Source organism: Anopheles gambiae, chromosome 2 (genome assembly GCF_943734735.2).
Source record: "Anopheles gambiae chromosome 2, idAnoGambNW_F1_1, whole genome shotgun sequence".
Classification (NCBI taxonomy): domain Eukaryota; kingdom Metazoa; phylum Arthropoda; class Insecta; order Diptera; family Culicidae; genus Anopheles; species Anopheles gambiae.
Genome location: NC_064601.1, coordinates 92,280,268 through 92,301,219, shown reverse-complemented (window position 1 = coordinate 92,301,219; position 20,952 = coordinate 92,280,268). Strand labels below are relative to the sequence as shown.

General features: G+C 48.4%; 2 protein-coding genes across 4 annotated transcripts in view; one reads left to right on the top strand and one right to left on the bottom strand.

Moving 5' to 3' along the window:
• The window catches only part of LOC1276565 (serine/threonine-protein kinase NLK), an 80,825-nt gene that overhangs the window by 44,592 nt on the left and 15,281 nt on the right, over positions 1 to 20,952 (bottom strand). The window lies entirely within an intron of this gene.
• On the top strand, positions 12,701 to 14,371 carry LOC1276566 (uncharacterized). Its single transcript, XM_315929.5, has 3 exons — positions 12,701 to 13,095; positions 13,339 to 13,766; positions 13,876 to 14,371. The coding sequence occupies exons 1-3, from the start codon at positions 12,874 to 12,876 to the stop codon at positions 13,994 to 13,996; spliced, it is 771 nt and encodes a 256-aa protein (XP_315929.4). The 5' UTR covers positions 12,701 to 12,873; the 3' UTR covers positions 13,997 to 14,371.

Genomic DNA, 20,952 nt, shown 5'->3' with positions numbered 1-20,952 from the left:
GCAAAGGGGGAAAAAGGGATGTGCGTACAACAATCGTCACGCAGCACAACATTGCACCTGTCGGGTGAGGGAGCCACTTCATTCGAACCCTGCGCGCCGCATCTCCTTTGCTATATTTTGTTGCTCCAAAAAGAATGAAAACAAAAAAACACGGAAAACTCCATCAAGATGCTCCCCACTCGCTCGCTCGCTCGCTTGCTCTGTTGTCTTGCTCGGCTAAAAACACACGATAATCATAAAAGCAAATTTTCAACACCCATTTGGAGGGATTTTAAGTGCCATCAATGAGCACGCGCGCACCGTTTGCCAAACAGGCCCGCACGTTTATCGAAACGAAAGGCAATAGGCCAGTCAACCATGGCAGCAGAAGCACGAGCAGGCGCGATTATGGATATGGGGCTGGTCTTTTAATTAACGAAACATTACATGCCGTAAACGTTCAGGGTTGTCTCCGCTTCATCAACAACACACAACATACGAAGCAAGCTTTATCATCTTTTCCATCCATGCCCTCCCCCACACTGTTATCAAACAATTTCATCTTAATTTTTGTTTGCGTTAGCGGTGGAAAAGCAAGGAAATAGTCGTGTGGTGTAATGTGCAAACTAAACTAGAATTAATGTCACTGATCTGGTTGCACGAGCATTTAAGTGTTCGTTAATGTAATCGTTAATTGTAATTCTCACTGTAGAAACATCAGTTTGAAGTTGTAAGTTCCCGTCGTAATTGGGGAGCGGAAATTTGGAGCTGATAACAGAAAATTCAAATTCATACAAACGAGCCCATCAAACGTAATGATGCTCAATATTGACCGAAATACATTACCAGGCCTGCGATTACACCCAAGTAAACTTCTAAACCTAGACATCAGATACACACAGCCTAAGGACTCTGGTCCGTAGCACCTGCAAGGACCTCGCCGCACGTTCTCGATCAAAAGCGAAAGTTGAACTCACCTGCAACGAGAAGAAAACGAAAGAAATAAATTATAAATAATGGTCAGAACAGATAAAGCGGCCATTTCCGCCCCCGCCATTGGGTGTGCAGTTAACATCGCCTCCGGCGCTTCTTATCTATTACCCATCTTAACCTGCCTCACACTTCTTACAATCTTCAAACCAAACTCGCCCTCTCTCTCTCATTCCTTCAATAGATACCTCCCCATCAGCCGATCGCAACCTAACGGAGGCCCACCATTCGGAAAAGGCAAACCGTGATGAAATTGAGTAACGAGACACCCGCCCTCCCCCACCTGAGAGGTGGCGGCGGAGGCGGCAAATTCGAAACAGCGGCAGTGGCGGCAAAAATGTCAAGGCAGTAAAGCGGGGCCACAAGCAGACGGGTACACACAATAATGTTGCATCAAACTGTGCCAGACTGTGCGGGGCGGGTGTGCGGGATAGGAGGTGAACATTTTGCTTTATGCTGTGCTCTCTGCCTGCGAACAACTGGGCGAGTTTTCAGCCATTCATTGCCGGAACCTTCGATCGCGCGCGCACAAGAAGGAGGTTCGCGTTTTGTTGCCGGGGCATCGCTGAAGACACAACTATCGGTGGGTTTTGGGTGGTATGGTGCTGCTGCTCGCTCTTTGCCAGACGGTGACGGCGAGGTCGGGCAGGCTACGCAATAGCAGGCAAAAAGTGCATATACTTTTGCACAGTGACCTCGTTTTTTTTGCCGCTTCGATGTTAGCCTTCATTCTACTCCGCCGCCGTCTGCTGTCGTAACACCGCACGTATTGCAGCACCAGCCACGGTAAAGAGAGTTTCATCCAGTTGGATAGGAAGGGGAGAGGCGGAAAGAATTCTCTACAGCAGTCTTAAATATGACGATATTAATAAGCGCGCTAGATGGAGATAATGTTTCTAAATCCAGTAATTTCATTTTAATTAAGGTTACAGAGCGTCATAAAGCATGATTTCGAGGTTTGAGATTAGAACTCCAGACGGGCGGATTAGCAGTTCGTTTGCCTACCACCATGCTACGGAGTCAATCCGACGTTCACTGACAAAACTGCCTATTAAAGACGAACTTGCATATGCTGGGAATCAAATCCGAACATAATAGCACCATAATACATGCAAATTAACACACACACACACACTGCTTTAGAATTCCATTCTCATCATATCTTTCAAATTCTAACATCTAACCCATTGTGCAACCCTGTATCGATATTTGAATTTCATGCAAACAGATAATTTGCATTTAAAGTTCAACCGCAACCGACGGTAAAGAGCGTATCCTGCCCAAATCGCTTCCTGGTCGACGACCACCTCCCATCCAAAACCGGCAGCATAATTAGTTTCATACCTGCCAGCGTTTTCCGGCGTTCAATGCTTCCCATTTTGCACAGCACAAACGAGAAGAACACACGGAAGGATCCGTGCGTCACCGTTTTGTCGGGGGGAAGTCGTCATCTCCCTCCATAGTTTGACCACCACCCGGCGAGGGTCATTGACCTAGGACAATATTCATACCACACCAGCACCAGCCAGAGGCGTTGTCTGCGCGTCCCTCCCATATATGGAAAGCAATATGTTCTCCACCATTTGCAGCAATCTCGCACCCTGGGAACCATACCATGGGCTGGGCTCTGGAGGCTCATCTGGTTTGTGAATCGGTTTTGAAACTTTCGCATTGAATTTCCTGCCATCTGTGTACTGGGTGGTGTAGATCCAATCGTCCAGTGGGAGACGACGCCCTCTCAAACCCCTCTTCTCATTTTGCTGCTTCAGTCGGCAGTGTGTCTTCCTGCGTTGTGATACCGCCACGGCACGTCGTTAGCCTCTTTGGCAGTGCTCCTGCCTTCCCTGCCGAACGGAAAACATTGACCAGGGCCAATGTGCCAAGAGGGCAATTACTTGATTACTCGCTCGTAGCGAGTTGAGCGTCTCCTTCCCCCACACTTTGCTGCTTTACAGCTGGTGTAGTGAAACAACAAACGGCAGCGGCGGTGTCTGCTACGCGAGACAGAGCGCCTGGTTGAAGGGTGGCCGATGTGTCGGTCTTTTTCTACCGGCCCCACCACCAATGCGCCCCACAACAACGACAACGATCAACACACACCCGGCACACACAAATCGGACGACCGAAACAACACCCAGCCCCAGAACCTAACCACGAGAAAGAGATGATGATGATGATGATTTTGATGTGGTGTTGGCGTTGACGTCGGTCACTGGAAGAAAGATGGATTCTTCCGGTCGGCCCAACACTGTTGTCCCGGGTGCGATGAACGGTCTCCCCGGAGGTGTCTGTGTGCCGTTTGTTCTTGCGGGAGCACTGTCAAGACTTTCCAGCAAAGTCTTCATTTCAAGTCAAGTCTCCCAACCCCACCACAGTGACGAGAGAGAGATCATCCAGCAAGGGATTGTGTTTCTCCGTGTGTTCTCCTCTTCGTCAGTCCTGCAAGAACTTGGAGCATCTTGCCAGAAATGTTCACCAGAAATGAAATTGGAAAGAACGGTGTGATGGCAGAGAGGCCACGATGGGTAATGCTTCGCTCCATGAGACGTGACGTGGTTCTTCTGGTTGTGTCGTCGACGGTGGTGCGCGGTGTGCGTAACAAGTTAATGATTTTCTCTACTCGAGACGTTGGAGAGGCGCTGCCGCTGGAACGTGTGCACTCAGAACCAGAACTTCAGTGCGCCTTAACGGCTTTAAGGAGGGTCGTTGATGGGATTGCATTGGGGCATGGAAATGAAGTGAAAAATTCAGAACCACAGTGTTGTATTGGATTAATGGATGAGCTTCATTCGATTCTGGAGGAGCCTGAGGAATGGAGCGGAAGACATTGCAATAACAACATGAGTACATTCACCCACACCGTTGCAAGCGGTGCAACGACCCACAGCAATTCGAAACTGGCCACCAGTCATAATTCATTCATACATTTGCATTCCGTTCGTTTGGTTGTTCGAGCGCTTGCTCAAAAACAGATTGAAGAATTCTTCAAAATACTTCAGAAATGAGAGACGAGCTTTAAGTCCAATCCAATTCACCATCTTCCAGGAATGTAAAGAGCAACCAAAGGTATTGCAGAAAATCGTACGAATAATTTGAATGCATTACACAACACTAAACACCCGCCTCACAACATTCCAGCGCCCAATTGAAAATGTGTCTAGAACTATTTCCGTTTGATGCTTCTGGTTGGTTTCGAGGCTTCAAACACGTACACAACACATGTTGCGGGAAGGAGGGACCTGCAATAGCTGTTCCGAGAAGGTGATGCATCTTTTAATCCCTTCTTTTGAGCACAGCGCCTCTCCCGACGAGTTGCTACAAACCTGAACAACTATCAAAGTGCATTACATCACACACACACATGCACCATCCAGGAGGCAGGATTTGCGAGACTCCTGGATAGGCAACGAGCAGTTCCGAACACTGAGACACCGGTTCAAGAAGCTACTCAAAAGGACGGTAGACACACGTTATCCGGGTCTGGTTCTTTTCTTCATGCCAGCGCCTACCAAAGAGTCGGTTGCATCAAAAGCATTCTCGCTGCCCCGTAAGGATTCCTTACACTCCGTTAATCATTCTCCTCGAACTTGTATGTGTGGTTCTCTCTTACAGAAAAAAAACACACACACACACATACACGGAGAACCAACTATAACACCCTAATTTTCTGCATCCCGAGTTCTCTTCGCTTCCCATTGACCCTTATTCAGAACAATCGCGCATGTATGCGGGCTTAGGCGACTTGGTTCCTTCATCGTCTCTCTCCCGTTTTGCTGCTGTTACCTGCCCGTTCCGTCGGATACGTCTCCCGTGTCAGAGAACCCTGGGACGCGCCCTAGTTCTGAGAAACCTGACCCACCCTGATGAACGTCCAGAGGGAGAAAAAACAACCAGGCAAAAGGCGGCATAATCTATCTTTCCCAGGCGGTTAAGATGCGAGCTGGCAAAGTTACATCGTTCAAATCCAACACGTCGTCCCACGTATCGGCATGCTTGGCGCACAGATGCTGTCCATGTTTTCTAAGCCGAGTGCCATTTCTTCAGGTTTCCGGGGGCATCTTTATCACGATGCAAGTGCAAGCACACTACTCCCCCCCAGATGTGAGACGTTGCGGAAATTGCGCTCTGTGTTCGGGGGGTGAAAGTGCACAGATATGAATCATTTTCCACCACCACGAGGTACAAACACTGCACTGGCTTGAAACGGTGTCTTTTCCCTTAAGCCACTTGTATGTCTGTGTGTGTGTGGGTGTGTGAAAGCTTCCATTTGTGTCGTGTTCTTTACATCAAGAGACAGACGGCAACCGTGGTTCATCTTTCCGGCTTACAGCACCTCAACGATACGGTACTACACAAAACATTCTACTACTCCTGGTGGCTGCACTCAAGTGACCCTCTCTCTCTGTGTACTCTCTTCGAAGCCTTTCAAATCTCCCTCCTTCATCCCAGGTCCCCCCTTTTTCCCAAACCAATTTCTTTTTTATCGACTTGGAATGTTCCGCTAAGGTGAGTCGACACCACCTTGGGCGGCTTTGGCCCTCGCGCACCAAACAAACGGAGCGACCTTTTCTTCTTCGGCGTTCTTTATGGCAGCGAGCGACCTCGGACCTTCTCATTCTAGGCATTTTCATTGCCACAGACACACATGCACACGTGTGTGCGTGTGTGTGTGTGTGTGTGTGTGTGTGTGTGTGTGTGTGTGTGTGTGTGTGTGTGTGTGTGTGTGTGTGTGTGTGTGTGTGTGTGTGTGTGTGTGTGTGTGTGTGTGTGTGTGTGTGTGTGTGTGCGTGCAACTGAAACCAGTCAGACAGACAATCGACACAACCGAACCGGACAAAGCGCACGAGAAAAACATAACAAAGCCCTCCCATCGGTGTGTCGTCTGTTCCCTTAGCGGTGGCCGTCGACAAGAGGAGCCACAGGTTGCCCAACCGGTTTGAGGTTTTCAGCAGCAGCAGCAGCAGCCGGCGAACAAAAACCCGTCGACTGGATGCGTCTTCGTCGTCTCTGGGCGCGTTCTGCAGCCTGAAGCTGCTGCTGTTGTTCGCTTCAAAAAGAAGGATGAATGTGAGAGGTGTGTGTGGTTTTTTTTGTGTTTTTTTTTTGTATTCTTTTTCATTCCCCAACAGTGTTGTTGGGATGTTGAGGTAAAAGAAGAAGCTTTTTTCCTTTTTGAGGTGTGTGCTTGGGAAGCCTTTTTATTGTACACCTTTGGTTGAGTTGGTTTGGAGGAAGCTGCTGATGGCGATTGTTGTTGTCTTTCTCAGCTGTTTTAACATTTTAATTTTATTTTGAACGTCCTAAACTCAATGAGTTCTAAACAACATTACTGGTGATTAAGTAAATCAAATCTCCGATTTGAACAGATAGATGATAAACTGAAAACGTATTTGATTTCTTATCTCGGATTGATCCCAGGGTTTGATCCCACGACCTGCAGTGCTGAGAACTGTGCTCTTCGCACGACACTACGCGGACGACCTATCCATACCACAGTTAAACCATTACCAGGTGGTTAGCCCCAAGCAGCAAACTCGTAAACGTTCAATCTATAGTGCGCCCTCGCTAGACACATCACACCTCAACCTCATTCCCCTCCACAGTATAATCAAAGCCTCACCATAATCCTCTAATGTTTAGGATAAGCCTGAGAACCCGCACCATCGTCCATCAGGCCCTCAACCATTACAGTGTGTGTGTGTGTGTGTGTGTGTGTGTGTGTGTGTGTGTGTGTGTGTGTGTGTATGAGAGAGCTCGTTCGCACACAAATAGCTTTGTAGCAAAAGTGATTTTACAAGCTAGCCAAAAGGGAGAAAGACCTTGCCGTTGGTCAGTTCTTGCTCCGTTACGGTGGTTTACGACGCTTCCATGAACTACCACCATGCGGGTCGGGTCTGCTCTGTCCTGGGGTGCCCGCGCATGTTAACAACAGGGGAAAGCGTCCATTTACCGTGCGCACGGAACGGACGGAACACACAGCACACGGTGGCCAACCGTTTGTACACACATTCCAACCGTGCAAAAGCCCTGTGAACCGCCCCAGCGAAACGTTTAACGCCTTTTCGTCCTTCCAGTTCACGCGGCCTGGTGTTACCAACGCTTTCCCTTGCTTTTTCGCACACAAGAAAAAAAAACCGCACTAATGTGTTAACCATTACGAGTGATGAGTCTTTTAGCTCAGTTGCTTTCTTCCACGTACAGAAAATGCCGTACGAAACGGTATGGTGGTTGGATTTTCAGAGGACTTTTTCCAGTTACAATCCCTATTTCCCAACACAACAACAACACACGACAAACACTGTTCCACCCTTAAGAAGAGTTGATTGGAATTAGGGGGACAGAAAGAAGAGCCAAAAGATGCGTAGAAGATTGGGTAGAGCAAAGTATGCCCACCCGCTTAACCGGTCTTTCTCTCTCGTTCTCTTGCGCTCTCTCATAAGACTGCTCTGCGGAATGGTATGCTATTGGAACATGAATTGCAAGAAAACGCCCCATAACCGCGTGGTTCCTGTTCTTCTGGGGGCCTCCAAAAAGTTCATCGTATTTCACCACCACGTGGAGGTAAAGGGGGCTAAAAGGATGGTCGATGGGATGGCAGACAGGCAGGCAGTACTGAACTTGATTGAACTCATTCAAGGCTAGCAGCCAGCGGACTCCACGACTCGCTCTCCGACCACTTTTGCCAATGCAGTCGTCACGTTCTCCCGTAGCGCGGCGAAGTAACAGGGCAGTGGCAACGGAATTCGTCTTCGTCCTCCGGGACGTCACACGGGAGTGTGCGCCGCGGCGGTGTGCTCTGCTCGTTTGGCGAGACGTTAATGTTCCGACAGCATTTTTCGCATCGCACCCGCCCGCTATTTTTAGCGTGCAGGAGGAGAACGGTGCACCAGCAATACGGTTTGCACAGTCGGTAAATGGTAGAGGATTTTTTTTTGTTGACTTTTTTGCTTCTGCATGTTCCCGGACAGATGCAAACCCCTTTCGCGCCACCGTATCTTTGGCAATTTACACTTGTGGCATTGAGAAGCGCCCGCCCGCGTAAGTGAACGATGATGATGAATGAACGAACCGCAATTTAGCACCAACGCTGCGAGCACCGACGGGTGTCGGTAACAGGCAATTCGATCGATCTTGTAGAGTGTGTCTGGTATTACAGGGGTTGTTTGTGGATTTGGAAATTGTCAACTAACCAATTTCAGTACCTCAAGATCCAATCTTACAGCCAAACGTTGGGATTTCAATGCTCCAAGACTTATGTTTTTCCTGATACTCAAGATTGTTTTTCAGAAGCGTGTGTACATCGTTTTTTGCATATGAAAAACACCAATTTATAGTTACAATTACATTGCTAGACTAACATTTCATGAGCTAGGCTAACATGCTCTTGTCCAATCAGCTAAGCAACCCTACAATACGCCAAATTGATGAATACAGAGCAGCAGCAAACGAGATCTACTCTAATTCAAATCCGCCATAACGCTCCGTAACATTCCCGGGAATCAATCAAATCGTCTCCACCACCTTGAATTTGATTTCTTCCAATGTCTGGAATGTCTGGAATGTTACCTTGCGCTGCCTGCAAATGAGTTTTGTTTTACAAAATAGTTCGAAATGCCACGAAGCGACCAAGCCAAGACGACGACGCTCCCCTATTGGTGGGAGGTGGGTTTCGTTCACTCGAATCGTACTGCAGCAAACAAGGATTCTTCAACTTCTCCAGCACCAAAAGCCAAAGACCTCATGGCAGTCGCACCACAACACAACAACAACACAAATCAAAGCAACAAAAAAACATACACATTCCACACAAAGGAAGAAAAGTGCGAAGACGCAAAAAAAAACACACACACACAAATGGCAACGACGTTAAAAGCTCCTCTCCTCCACTTCTTCGGCTTCTCGCGTGTCCAAAACGCAACCGAAACACATTCCCGAACGTTGACCGAAATGTGTCTGATCGTTGAACTGAATTGCCGTTTCGCACAAGCGGGCAAATCTGTGATCACTCCCTCCCAAGTCCCAAGACTTACAGACAGAAAAGCGTGCGTTCTCGACCGGTTTCACTGCCTCCTGAGCGGATGGTGTGAGCGTCAAGCAGCGTTATATGCTGCTGCCGTTCTCGTCCACACATCTCTTCCCAACTACTAAAAGCTTATGTTTGCGCGAGACTGATGTTTGAATCTGTTGCATGGTCATTGAAGCCTGCTCAAGGTGGTGGTGGCGGACGTAATAATATTCGGTAGCAATCGATGATTAACCATCCGATTCGATCCGATCGTTTTGAATTCCTCAACCTCCGTCAATCCAATCACTTTTGGGTTTGAAAGAGGGTACGAAAACGTTGTTATTATCTAGCGTGCGCGGCGTCGTTGAACTAAAAAAAACCCAAAAGCATAGCTAAAACCCCCACCCAGTATATGCAAATGAATAGGAGAAATAGTTCTCGGGCAGCTAAATATTCAAACATACTGATTTGAATGTGTACCGGCGACAGAGCCGCTTCCATGGTGTGGATGACGATGATGATGATGATTTAAATTCGATCGACATCTTCACACGCTCTTCATCCATAAGTAATAACGAGAGCTGCCCATCGTCGTCTTCACCGTGCAGCTAGCCAGTGAGAGAAGGAAATCGTGTTACACCGTTGTGCCATTGATAGTGAAACTCTCTATCTCGTTTCCATTTCGATTGCCTTTACATCGTTATGGTGGTATGGTGGCAGCGGCTTCACTTTGTATTTCTTCTTGCCCTGGGTATCAATCCATCATTGGAACAGGAGACCCGTTCAAGTGACGATTTGCATCACACACACACACACAGACAGACACAACACACACACACTGCACACCGGAGCTGAACGGCCATTTGTCACGGTAAACAACGTGCGTACCCCCCTCCACCGGCTAAACAACCTCCCTCCTTTTCTCCCTTGACGTTTTGCTTATGCAGCGCGCTGCAGTGCAGCAGGGAAAACTAGGCCACAGGAAGGCCCCCTCTCGCCCGGCCCACAGCCACCAGAGTGTGCGCCCTTTTCCCGGCCAGACGGACGTGTAAACATAAGGCACACAAAGGCCCCTTCCACACAACGCGGCCGCCAGCCAGTAAACCATCCCAAAGCCCAGATAGCCTATATATTAATGGATTGCCGCACGAAACGATACTGCATCTTGCAAAACGCCCAAGCGTGACAATCGGATAAGTTGTGCGCGTTTGGAAGCCTTCCCTTCACGTGGCGATGATTGAGAGGTTTATTTAACACATCGTTCACAGCGCTGTATGATTTATGGAGCTCATTTTTAATGCTGCATTTAACACTTCGTACCACGGCGGCTTCCGGAGAAGTGGCCAAAAACACACCTTTTCTGGCTGGCGAAAATCACTCCTACAACAACGGGGAAGACTACGGGCGAAAGTGCTGGCACACTGATAACTCGCAGATAGCTAGACTTGTTGCTTGTATTTTCTGGCCTTAGAAAACAAGCGAAATCAAAACGTAGACCGCTCAGATTGGTCCAGTACGCTTATTAGGTTTGCGCACTACAACTACAAATGAGAGTGGGTGTAAGGGGCTGTTCGCGTCTTCTAGTTGCAAGCGAAGAGAAAAAAAAGCACACAACCTCGCAGGGTGCATCGGAAAGGAAAATTCAAAAACGCATCCATGCAAACAAATTTATTTATTTAATGATATACTCTCTTCCCTGCGGCGAGAGAGCTGGGGAGCTACTATTTGGCATGGTAAGGTTCGACATCTCGGGCGTGTGTGTATGTGTGTGTTGGCACATCCTATATTGCACCCGGATCTGCCACCCTCCCCAAAGCGAGACTGTGCTTTTTTCCAGTACAGTGCGTATGCCCGTTGCGTTTCATTTTCTTTCCATTCCAAGCCGCACGCTTTCCAACGGCATGGGGCGAACGAGAGACACGAACGCGCCGCCGCTGTTTGTTGCACATTTTTCACGGTCGTATTAGCCCATAATCATGCATGTTTTTGTGTTGCACTCCTTTCTTCCACCGACTCTCTGTGTTACGGGGACTTTTGTACATCAGCATACGATTGGTGTGCCTCGTTGTTGGCGGAGACTGTGGAAAAAAGGTACAAAGTCAGCGGGACGCAATTCTGTTTATTACCAATAACGAATTTGACTGGCATTCGATAATGCTGAATATGGGTTGAAAGGGTGAGGAGCAAATGCTCCTTGTTGTAGCCCAGTCAACTCACCAGAGCAAAACGATCTCTGTCTGAGTCACATTCATGAGCTTTTAAGTAAGCGAAACTAATCGAAATAGAAATTATCAATGCTGGTTTGTCTCGTGAAAGAAACCGTCGACGAGGGAATGATGCACCGTCATTTTATTTATTTTACCCAGATTTTTAAGCTTCAAGAACAAAGAGAAAAGTTTCTCGGATGTAAGAGGATCCATATTGGATTCGATCCTACTATCTTCTATATGCAAAACCCATCAACTTACCACGACACTATTTGGTAGTGTGTGCTCTGCATCATCTAATACGCAACTTAAATACATCAAGATCAACAGAAGAAGCTCGAAAAAGGCTTCTAGCCTGCACCTATTTCCTTTTTCCAATAATTCTGCCAAGCTTTACCGAAGCAAGGACGCTGGACCTTCAACATTAATAAGAAAATTCAGAAAACAGCTATTCTTTCGCCACCTAAACGCGCCCTCGTTATCACACCATTGCACCATTCCAGCCGTGCTGATGCAGCACAAACTGCACCGATGCAACAACCTCGCGCCAAAGCTCTGGCTCAAACAATAAAAAAAAAATATCCCGCAAATTCTGCAAAACTGACCAGCCCGATGTGAAGGTGAAGAAGAGTAGAAAGTAAAATGAAAACAAAATTAGCCGACGATGTTAAAACAAAAAACAGTTACCAACGAATATGCTCACTACACTTCAACCCCCCTCCCCCTTTTCACAGTCCACAGATGAAACGAGATATATGAAAATTGTTACCCATTAGAGGAGTAAAAAAACGCGTTGGCCAATTGGCTGCCGATAGAGTATACCCTTCCCTTACCTTAGAGTGCGCTAGCACCGAGTCCCAAATGCAGTCGTCGTCGCCTTTCGGTAGAAAAAAGACGAAGAAAACTCCATCGCACATCGGCGGCGGCAGCAAAAAAAAAGCGGGGAAACAGTGCGCTGAAAATGTGCACTGAACAGGAAAGACGACACTGCCGGGAGGAGGAAGGCGAGGGAAAAAACAGTTTAAACTGCATCAAAGTTAGTGCAACGGGCGGGCGGACGCCACCAGCGGCAAAAGAAAACTCTCTCGCTTTGGTCGAAACTGAAAAATGTGAAAATAAGGAGCCTCAAACACACACACACACACACACACACACACACACACACACACACACACACACACACACACACACACACACACACGAGCCCAATCGTTTTGGAATCTAGCTCTAAAGCCCTCTCCTCTCCGCTGCCTACCATCATGCTCGTTAGTTTTTCGCAGACGATTTTCCCGCTTTTCCACCGGACCAGTGAGCGGATATAACGGTCGGAAAAGGAGGCAAGAAGGAGACGCACAGAGATCGCGTGGGTGGGTGTAGCGTACTTTCTTTGCTGGAACAGTGGGTGGGTGAGTTGGGAGCAGGAAGCTAGGGGGGCCAAGATGCACACAGCCCTTCCTAACTTTGCAGATTAAACAGAGCATTCAGTTTTGTTTAAAAGCGGCCGCATATCAATTGTTCAAGTCAGTATCAGCAGTTGCACCGATCGATAAGCATTACAGCAGCTCCAGTGTAAGCAGCAGCATCCAACAGCGGTGGAAGTGCATTCTCAGCCTATCAGTGCGTGTGTCACCAGTTCGAGTGTGTGTGGAATTAGAGAACCTAGCAAAAAGAACCAAAACCAAAGCAGCCAGAATGTACAGCAGTAGCACCATGTTGAAGTATGTGACGCTTGCCTCGGTCATCGCGACGGCCCTCTGCGCCAGTGCCGGTGTTCGCGGTGCGTCCCGGCAGGAACCGAGCGGCGGCGAGCTGGGCGTACTGCAGAAGGTGTACGATGACTGCCAGGACAAGCAGGACTTCACCGGCTGCCTGAAGGGCAAGGCCCTGACCGCCATCTCCCGTGCTATTGATATGGTGAGGAATACGTCCAGGAGATGTTCTCTGTGTTTGTGTGTGTGATAAGTGATTAGACTCAGATGTTCCAGGCTTTCCAGAAGGTTGACTCTGGAGCTCTGTGGAGTTGCTAGTTAATTGTGTGAACAGTTTATGGTCAAACATTCGACTTCACGAAGTCATCAAAGTCCTCCAACTCCAAAAAAAGTCCCTAGAAGAAACTGGAAACTAATTCCTCAACAACTTCTACCATCTCCCCTCCAGGAATCCATCCCACTGCTCGATGGAATCGCGCTGGTGAAGCAGGACAAGGCCGAAAACGTGACCGTCCCGCTGCTGAACGATGCCCGTTCGATGAGCGGCCTGACCACCGTCGACCGTACCCTGCTGGACAAGGTGGAGCAGTTCCTGCGCACCCACGTCGTCCGCTTCGACATGCGCCAGCAGTCGGAGGCGGCCCGCGGCAACAAGCAGAACAAGCACCACCGCTACCTGATCGCCGCCTTCCTGACCGCGATGGGCATCGCTGGCCCGATCGGTCTGAAGGCGCTCGCTGCCATCGCCGGTAAGGCGCTCGTCATCTCGAAGGTTGCGCTCACCATTGCCGGCATTCTGGCGCTGAAGAAAATCTTCGCCCACGATCACCACGAGGAGACGAGCTTCCAGGTGCACGCATCCGGACACGATAACCGGTAAGTGTTCATTACCTCGCGGGAGGTCTATTTCCCCCCCAAAAAAAAAACGGGAGCTAACTCTTTTTCTTGTGACTCTCCTTCTCTCTAATTCTCTTTTCCCATTCAGACGAACTGCGTACGTGATGCGCCCCTCAAAGGTCGCCGCCCCGGCCAGCGTTGATCCTTACCGGTACTACTACGAGCAGCAGCAGCAGCAGCCCCAGCAGCAGTACGCTGCCCAGATGTAAGCTTTCGGTGCCAAAACAACTGCTCCACTCACCAAGACAACGAAACGGCTGAGTTTCGAGACAACGAAAACATATGACCGACGAAAACGAACGATCGTCCCGATCGGCGGTAGGAACACATCGAGCGGACCTGCAGAGACTTCTAGAAGAACTATCCACAAGTTGCATCCTAATTTGTGACAGCTCCAGAAAGCCTACGGTCCTCTTGTAACTCCTCCACAGCCCGTCGCAGCGACGATTGTACCATGTAATATTTATTTTAATTTATTCGCTAATCTTAAAATCAATATTTGTTTCGTCCCCTCATCTCCCCCACGAACAGTAGAACAAAAAACGAAAATTAAAACTGTTAAACAGTCATATTTAAAAACAAAAGGCATCATGTTTTTGATTAGTTATTTGAGTTTGTTTCCATTTGGAGAGCGATTACACATCGCACTCCAATATACAGCAACCTAGCCAAAGCCAATGTGTAGGACGCGCGGTAGGGGGGGTACACGCGAATCATCGGAGCATCGTCTCCAGCCTTTGCTTATACCCTGCCCTCCAGCAAGAGAGTCGTCGTATGTTACGATACAGGGAAGGAAGAAGAAAACAAAACGTAATTCGAACGCGGGAACCGAAATTCGGTGGCACTCAGTAGCAAACTCTATTTCGTCCAAGGTCCCGAAAGATGTGCGATGGATGCCTTTGCAAAAGGGTAGCGCATACAAATTGAACAATAAACGTATGAAATGTCTTAAGCAAATGTAAAAAAAAACAAGCGCTTCTGAGTGTTACTGATTCAATGTAGCAAATCCGAATCAAACATGAATCATGCGAATGGTAAGCAAAACCAAACGATTTTTATCGACAATTTAACTAACCAAACATGTGTTTGTTTCTTTACAGATTACATCCATGACGATATGGGCAAGAGAGACGACTCTGCTGATAATAGGTATTGGAGAGAAGAATACTCGCCCTTCCTCGGTGTATTGTATCGGAATAGAAGAGCGTGCTATTTGAATCTTTAACTCACTCTATGTACTGCTTCTCTTTGTGATTCAATTCACTCCCTGCTCTGACTCAACTCACTCTTTTGAGATTCAAATCACTCTGCACCGACTCCAAAAATCAGTGTGAATTGGAATCAGATAATATCTATATATATAAAAATCTCGTGTCACGGTGTTTGTTGCGAGCAAACTCCGAAACGGCTGGATCATTTTCAACGAAACTTTGCACACACCTTATGGTGGTATGAGAATAGGTTTTAAGACTTAAAAATCGTTCAGATGTTACACTAAATTTAATTTAAAAATGATTTTCTAACTCCCATACAAAGAGCAGGATTGTTGTTGTGTTGCATACGGCACTTTGACACTTGGTGTGAGGAGCCTGGCGGTTTACACTCGATCATCGAATTCTGAGGGGATACGGGCACGATACAACTATCCCAAGTAACATATCAATAATAAAATATTTATTTTTTTTTTGGAATACCTAAGTTTGTCGGGTCAGCTAGTAGATTCATAAAAAAGAAGATTATTCACTTAAATGATGCATAGGAACTAGTGATGGGCGTTTCGGAGCGCACCAACGGCTCCGGAGCCGGCTCCGGACTAACGGCTCCGGAGCCGGCTCCGACTTTTTCCCGGAGCCGGCTCCGCTCCGACAGCTCCGGAGCCGGCTCCGCTCCGACGGCTCCGGAGCCGGCTCCGTTCCGACGGCTCCGGAACCGGCTCAGCTCCGACGGCTCCGGAGCCGGCTCCGCACCAACGGCTCCGGAGCCTGCTCCGCACCAACGGCTCCGCACCAACGGCTCCGAAGCCGGCTCCGGACCAACGGCTCCGTAGTCGGCTCCGGACCAACGGCTTCGAAGTCGGCTCCGGACCAACAGCTCCGTAGTCGGCTCCAGACTAACGGCTCTGCACTCACGGCTCAGTTCCAATGGCTGCGGAGCCGGCTTCAGGCCCACCGTTCCGGGGCCGGCGACGAATCAACGGTTCAATAGAGACATCATTGTATGATAGCGTAATAAAAAATACGAATATATCTTCTCGCACGTGTGGAAACCAATACACGATGTGATTGCAGTATTGACATGCATGACGTTGTGTAGCATTCGTTGGTCTCGCCTTTCTTAATAATATTCAAAAGTCATCGATGTTTTTTTTTTTGATAAATTCTTTTATAAATGACTTACTCCGCTATTTAGGGATTTTCTCGATTGAAACTTCATTGAAAAAGTTATTTTGGTCCTTTGTGTTAAAACCGGCTCCGGAGCCGTGGGTGCGGAGCCGGCTCCGGAGCCGTTGGTGCGGAGCCGGCTCCGGAGCCGTTGGTGCGAAGCCGGCTCCGGAGTCGTTGGTGCGGAGCCGGCTCCGGAGCCGTGGGTGCGGAGCCGGCTCCGGAGCAGTGGGTGCGGAGCCGGCTCCGGAGTCGTTGGTGCGGAGCCGGCTCCGGAGCCGTCGGAGCGGAGCCGGCTCCGGAGCCGTGGATGCGGAGCAGGCTCCGGAGCCGGCTCCGAAATTGTCTGGAGCCGGTCGGAGCCGGCTCCGGCTTCGGAGCCGTTTTGCCCATCACTAATAGGAACACTTAAGTTGAAGTTGTTGAATTTAACTCACTCACTGACACACTCTAACTCAGTGCGCACATCTCTAGCTGACAAGTAGTAAGATATCTTTATTTCACAACACACGGTCAATCAGCATGTTGTCGAACGAAAATTAAATATTTGCTTCAATATTGACATCTTCAGCACGATTAAATTAACTTGCAACACACATTCAACAAAATCTCTTCAAAAACGGCAATTGAAACCAAAAATATAACAATGCAACTGACCGCAACGCCACGCCAGCGGGACTTTGCTGACTGTGCTGGTGCATCCAGCAGAACTATAGGCCAAAGCTGCAACACGCCAAACCAGGTGAGAGGATTAACGTCAGCAAAAATAAAAAAGAAGCCCAACCGCCTAGCCACACGAGGCACGAACGTGACACTTGAAGAGTCGATGTACCAACAACTGGGTATATGTGCACCACCATCACCACCATCCCTCAGAGACAGTTCAGCGCCGGGGAGTTTCACAATGTTTACTGGACACAATTGTCCGGACTGGATTTACATTTCAAGCCTGCCGAGCGGGCACATACACTCACATGCAGCCATCTAAGCACGATAAACGTGTGTCTGTGTGAATCGTTGCATTTAAACGGTCGTTTCGCATGGAGGCACACACAAAAAAAAACATGGTGGATATTCAGTGCAACGCGTCGATGCACCCGTGCACGAACAGCGCCACAAGCGCGAACGTGTCTATCCTTCATCCCAAATTGACGGCTAGCAGCAGGACCTTTTTAAAAAGCGGCATACCTAAAACCGGTAAGAGCATGTTATGTGCAATCTATTAATAGCAAAACACTCCCAAAAGCTGCGTCTAGCGGCTGGACTGAACTGGATTATTATGAACAGAAACACTGTTTTCCGAAATACATTCAGACACACTCATTCGTGTTGTTGTGTTAAGTGTAACAAAACGGATAGATTTCCATGGGTTGTTTTTTGTCCCGTAGTTTCCCTCTCCCAGCATGTTTACTGCACGATCCAAGGATAAAGCGAAGTCGACGATACATCCGCCCGCAGTGCCACCGTAGCAGCCTCTTCTAGCCACCCGCTCCCGGGCTCAGGGCTTGCGTGAGGATCGAATATCTGATACTTCCTGTCAAACGCTGTCAAAACCCCTGTACAACCATTACGGGGTACCATTAGGGGTTACGGGTACACACTTTGTACCAACTTTGAACATTCTCAGCCATCGGCTCGATGTACCGACGTATGGTTGTTTTCAAGAAAAACATTCGGATCTCTTGGTTTACTTTCAGTTTCATGTACACTTCATCTCCTGTGGCATAACAGTCGACACTCCTGGTAGAGTAGTTTGTGTAGTCCAATGTTTTCCTTCCCGGTGGTCTATTATTTAGCACACTCTCACATACACAAATTAGCTCTTAACGTCCTTCAACTGTATCGCCTTTCAAAGCCGTTTGTTGTCCACCGTATCCACCTCCAGCTCTGCTTAATTTAGAACATAAAAAAAACCTTCCAACCCGACTTCCGGCAGCGCCCACAACAACTTCAATTAAGATGATAATTTGAATCATGTTCTTAGCGAACAAACTTTTTTCATATTTTCCACTGACCCCATCATCCCGCCAGCTCATCCCATGCCCACTTCCTCCACCGGTAAGCAGAAAATTTCAATTTCCCAACCACCAACCAACCGCCTTTGCTGTAATCCCGGGAACATCCCCTCAAAACGAAACGCTTTGGGGCTGGGAAAATTCGACACTCGGCTAACCTAAGCAAACACAAGCTACGCGGCATGCCCTCGGCGGGTTTAATCGACGGGTGTGCGGGTGTGTCGGGTGCAATAAACAATGTGAAACCCTTGTGCCCGGGCTCGTTTCAAAGCCGACGAGCGGGCGAAGACCCGCAAGAACGGGCGCGCGAGAGAGAGCGTCGCGTGTGTATTTTTGGGGACAAAGACCCTGGGAGTGCGGGGCAAGCAAACACCAGCGCACACAGCGCACAGGACAGTGGAACGACTTCCATTTTCTTACGTCACGTTAGCCCGGGGGCTTGAGACAGAGTAAACCTTGCTGCTGCCTGTGGCTTCCGGTCCGAAAGTGGATTTTGTAGCGCCAGGCGAGAAGAAGGAGCATTGGAATCGGACCCAACTTTCCAGAAGCGCTTGCTAGGAGTGTACTCCTCGAGCAGCTCAGCTGCTGCTTCTCCATCATCTTCACCGGGAAGAGCTGGTGGAAAGTTGTAAAGACTTCACCCAATCATGTACACAACTACCGCCGTTCGTGTCGAGTCAGAACAAGTTTCGTTGCGGCTCTCTCGCACTCTTCCGGATTCCGGCTCAACGTTAAGTGTAGTTGGGTGTATCTGAGCTGATGTAATACCACCACCACCACCACAACACACGGACCGGTAAGTAACGCGACCAAACAGCGCAAAGGATGCTGCCCCGTCGCCCCGCGTGGAAAGCGTGCAGCACACAAACTTTTTCCAAATCCTCGATTATCTCTCTCCTCTTCCAACAGTATCGTTGATCAAACGAAATGTTTCTTTAAGTTCATTTACGCTAAGCACGGGAAGGAGGATTTGTGGATAGCTTTCTATTCCACGCACAAACACGTACACATTTACCGGATAAAGATCTTCCCGGGACAGAAGAAATCCAAGAGAGAGAAGGAATAAATCCAGCAAACCAAGAAGGAGCATGAACGCGAACCTACACCGCACATGTGTCACGCAGGAAAAGAGCGGACCTTACGGCGGTCCTTTCTTATGCTTCTTGCTTGCCCCCTTAAATGCCCTTTCAATCAATAGCAAACCGAAAATCAATCCCGAAACCCGATGCATAATAAATATCATGTTTTGTTGTTGAGAAAAATCGACATCATCCAACAGTCTTCCGCATAAGCCGACTGAGAAGGCCTCAACAAGATAGGCGCACAGAAATAAAAACGTTTTACAATCATTCAAACTGAAACGTGGAAAAAGGGAAAAAGGGCAGAATGATACCAATTTGAGCACACAATCGAATCGCTCCTTTGCTCTCTTTATTTATCTCTTCTTCCCGCGGGTCTCGGTGGTTCATCAAACCACCTTCTTGTTTTTTTCTCTCTCTCTCTCACTAGGCCCAAAAACCACAGCGCACACAATTCCACCTTCTTGAAACGGTTCGGTGAAGCTGAAACAGCACCTTAAAGGTGAATCCCGTGGGCAACCTGTGTGTGTGTGTGTGTGTGTGTGCTTGTGTCAGTTGTTTCTTGAACTCTTAAACGGCCGCGGTACGCGGGAAATTGATACCGGGATGCTTTTGTGGCAAAAGCAAAGAACATACATAGAGAGAGCGCACAAGTAAACGATCAAACTCCATGAAACTCTCACACTTTTGAGGTTCTATTCCCTTGCCCATTGCCGACGAGATCAGGGACGAGGGAAGTTGTTGGACCTCGATAATTAGCTCGTAAGGTTTCGGTAACGCAGCCAACAGCGCCTCACCGTTTCAAAACTCTCGGCTCTCGGCGCAATCCGGGGAGGTTTACAAACGAAGGCAACCCACCCTTATGGTTGGGGGGAAGAAAGCGAGCTCCATGAGAAGGAAATGGAACTTGTTTGGCCTCCCCCGGGGTAGGGGATGTATAGAGTCTTCCCACGGGACAATAAAATTGAAACTGGTAAGATTCAATCGTTTCGATTGATTTCAGCCTGCAACAAACCGTTCCAGTAGGAGCTGCCCCTTTAATGAACAAATACAACACGAATGATGGGGGAGAGAAGGAAACCAAAACAACCAGCATGATGGCAACGCGGCCAGAGCACTACTACGGGAATGGTTCATTGATGAGAACTTCCCAAAGGCCGGAGGAGGAAAGGCTTTTCCCAATTTCTATTGCATTTTGAAGCCTTGTCGTAAGTCTTGTAACACACTGCATCTGTTGCCCTTATTTCTGCTCGCGAGCGTTTAATAATAGGTCCCCTTTGCAGCAAGCAATGACTTTCCGAGCTACAGTTTCCCACTTACACGGGGGGACACAGCAGTGCTACTAGACGTCGGAAATTGAAACTGGAAAATTTGTTTCCCTCTTTTTTGATACGGTTGCAACGCACGAACAGCCCATGGAAGGGATTAATCCTGGCAACACGCGACTCATCAACTCGATCAGCGGCATTGAGTGGCGAGAAAGTATAGAAAAAAGTCCCCTTCGGATTTCCCACTGGCCCCTGCCACGTTCCATGAAGCAGTCCTAACCGACGCTGCGGCCCTGCTGCAGGGTCTTGCGGGTTCATCATCAACAGCTGGTCCCCGACAAACGTTAGTGCCTTCGTTTTCTCTCTCTCTCTCAGTCTCTCTCTTCTACTTTAGCTTCGTTCTCCACCACCCCGGGGAAAAC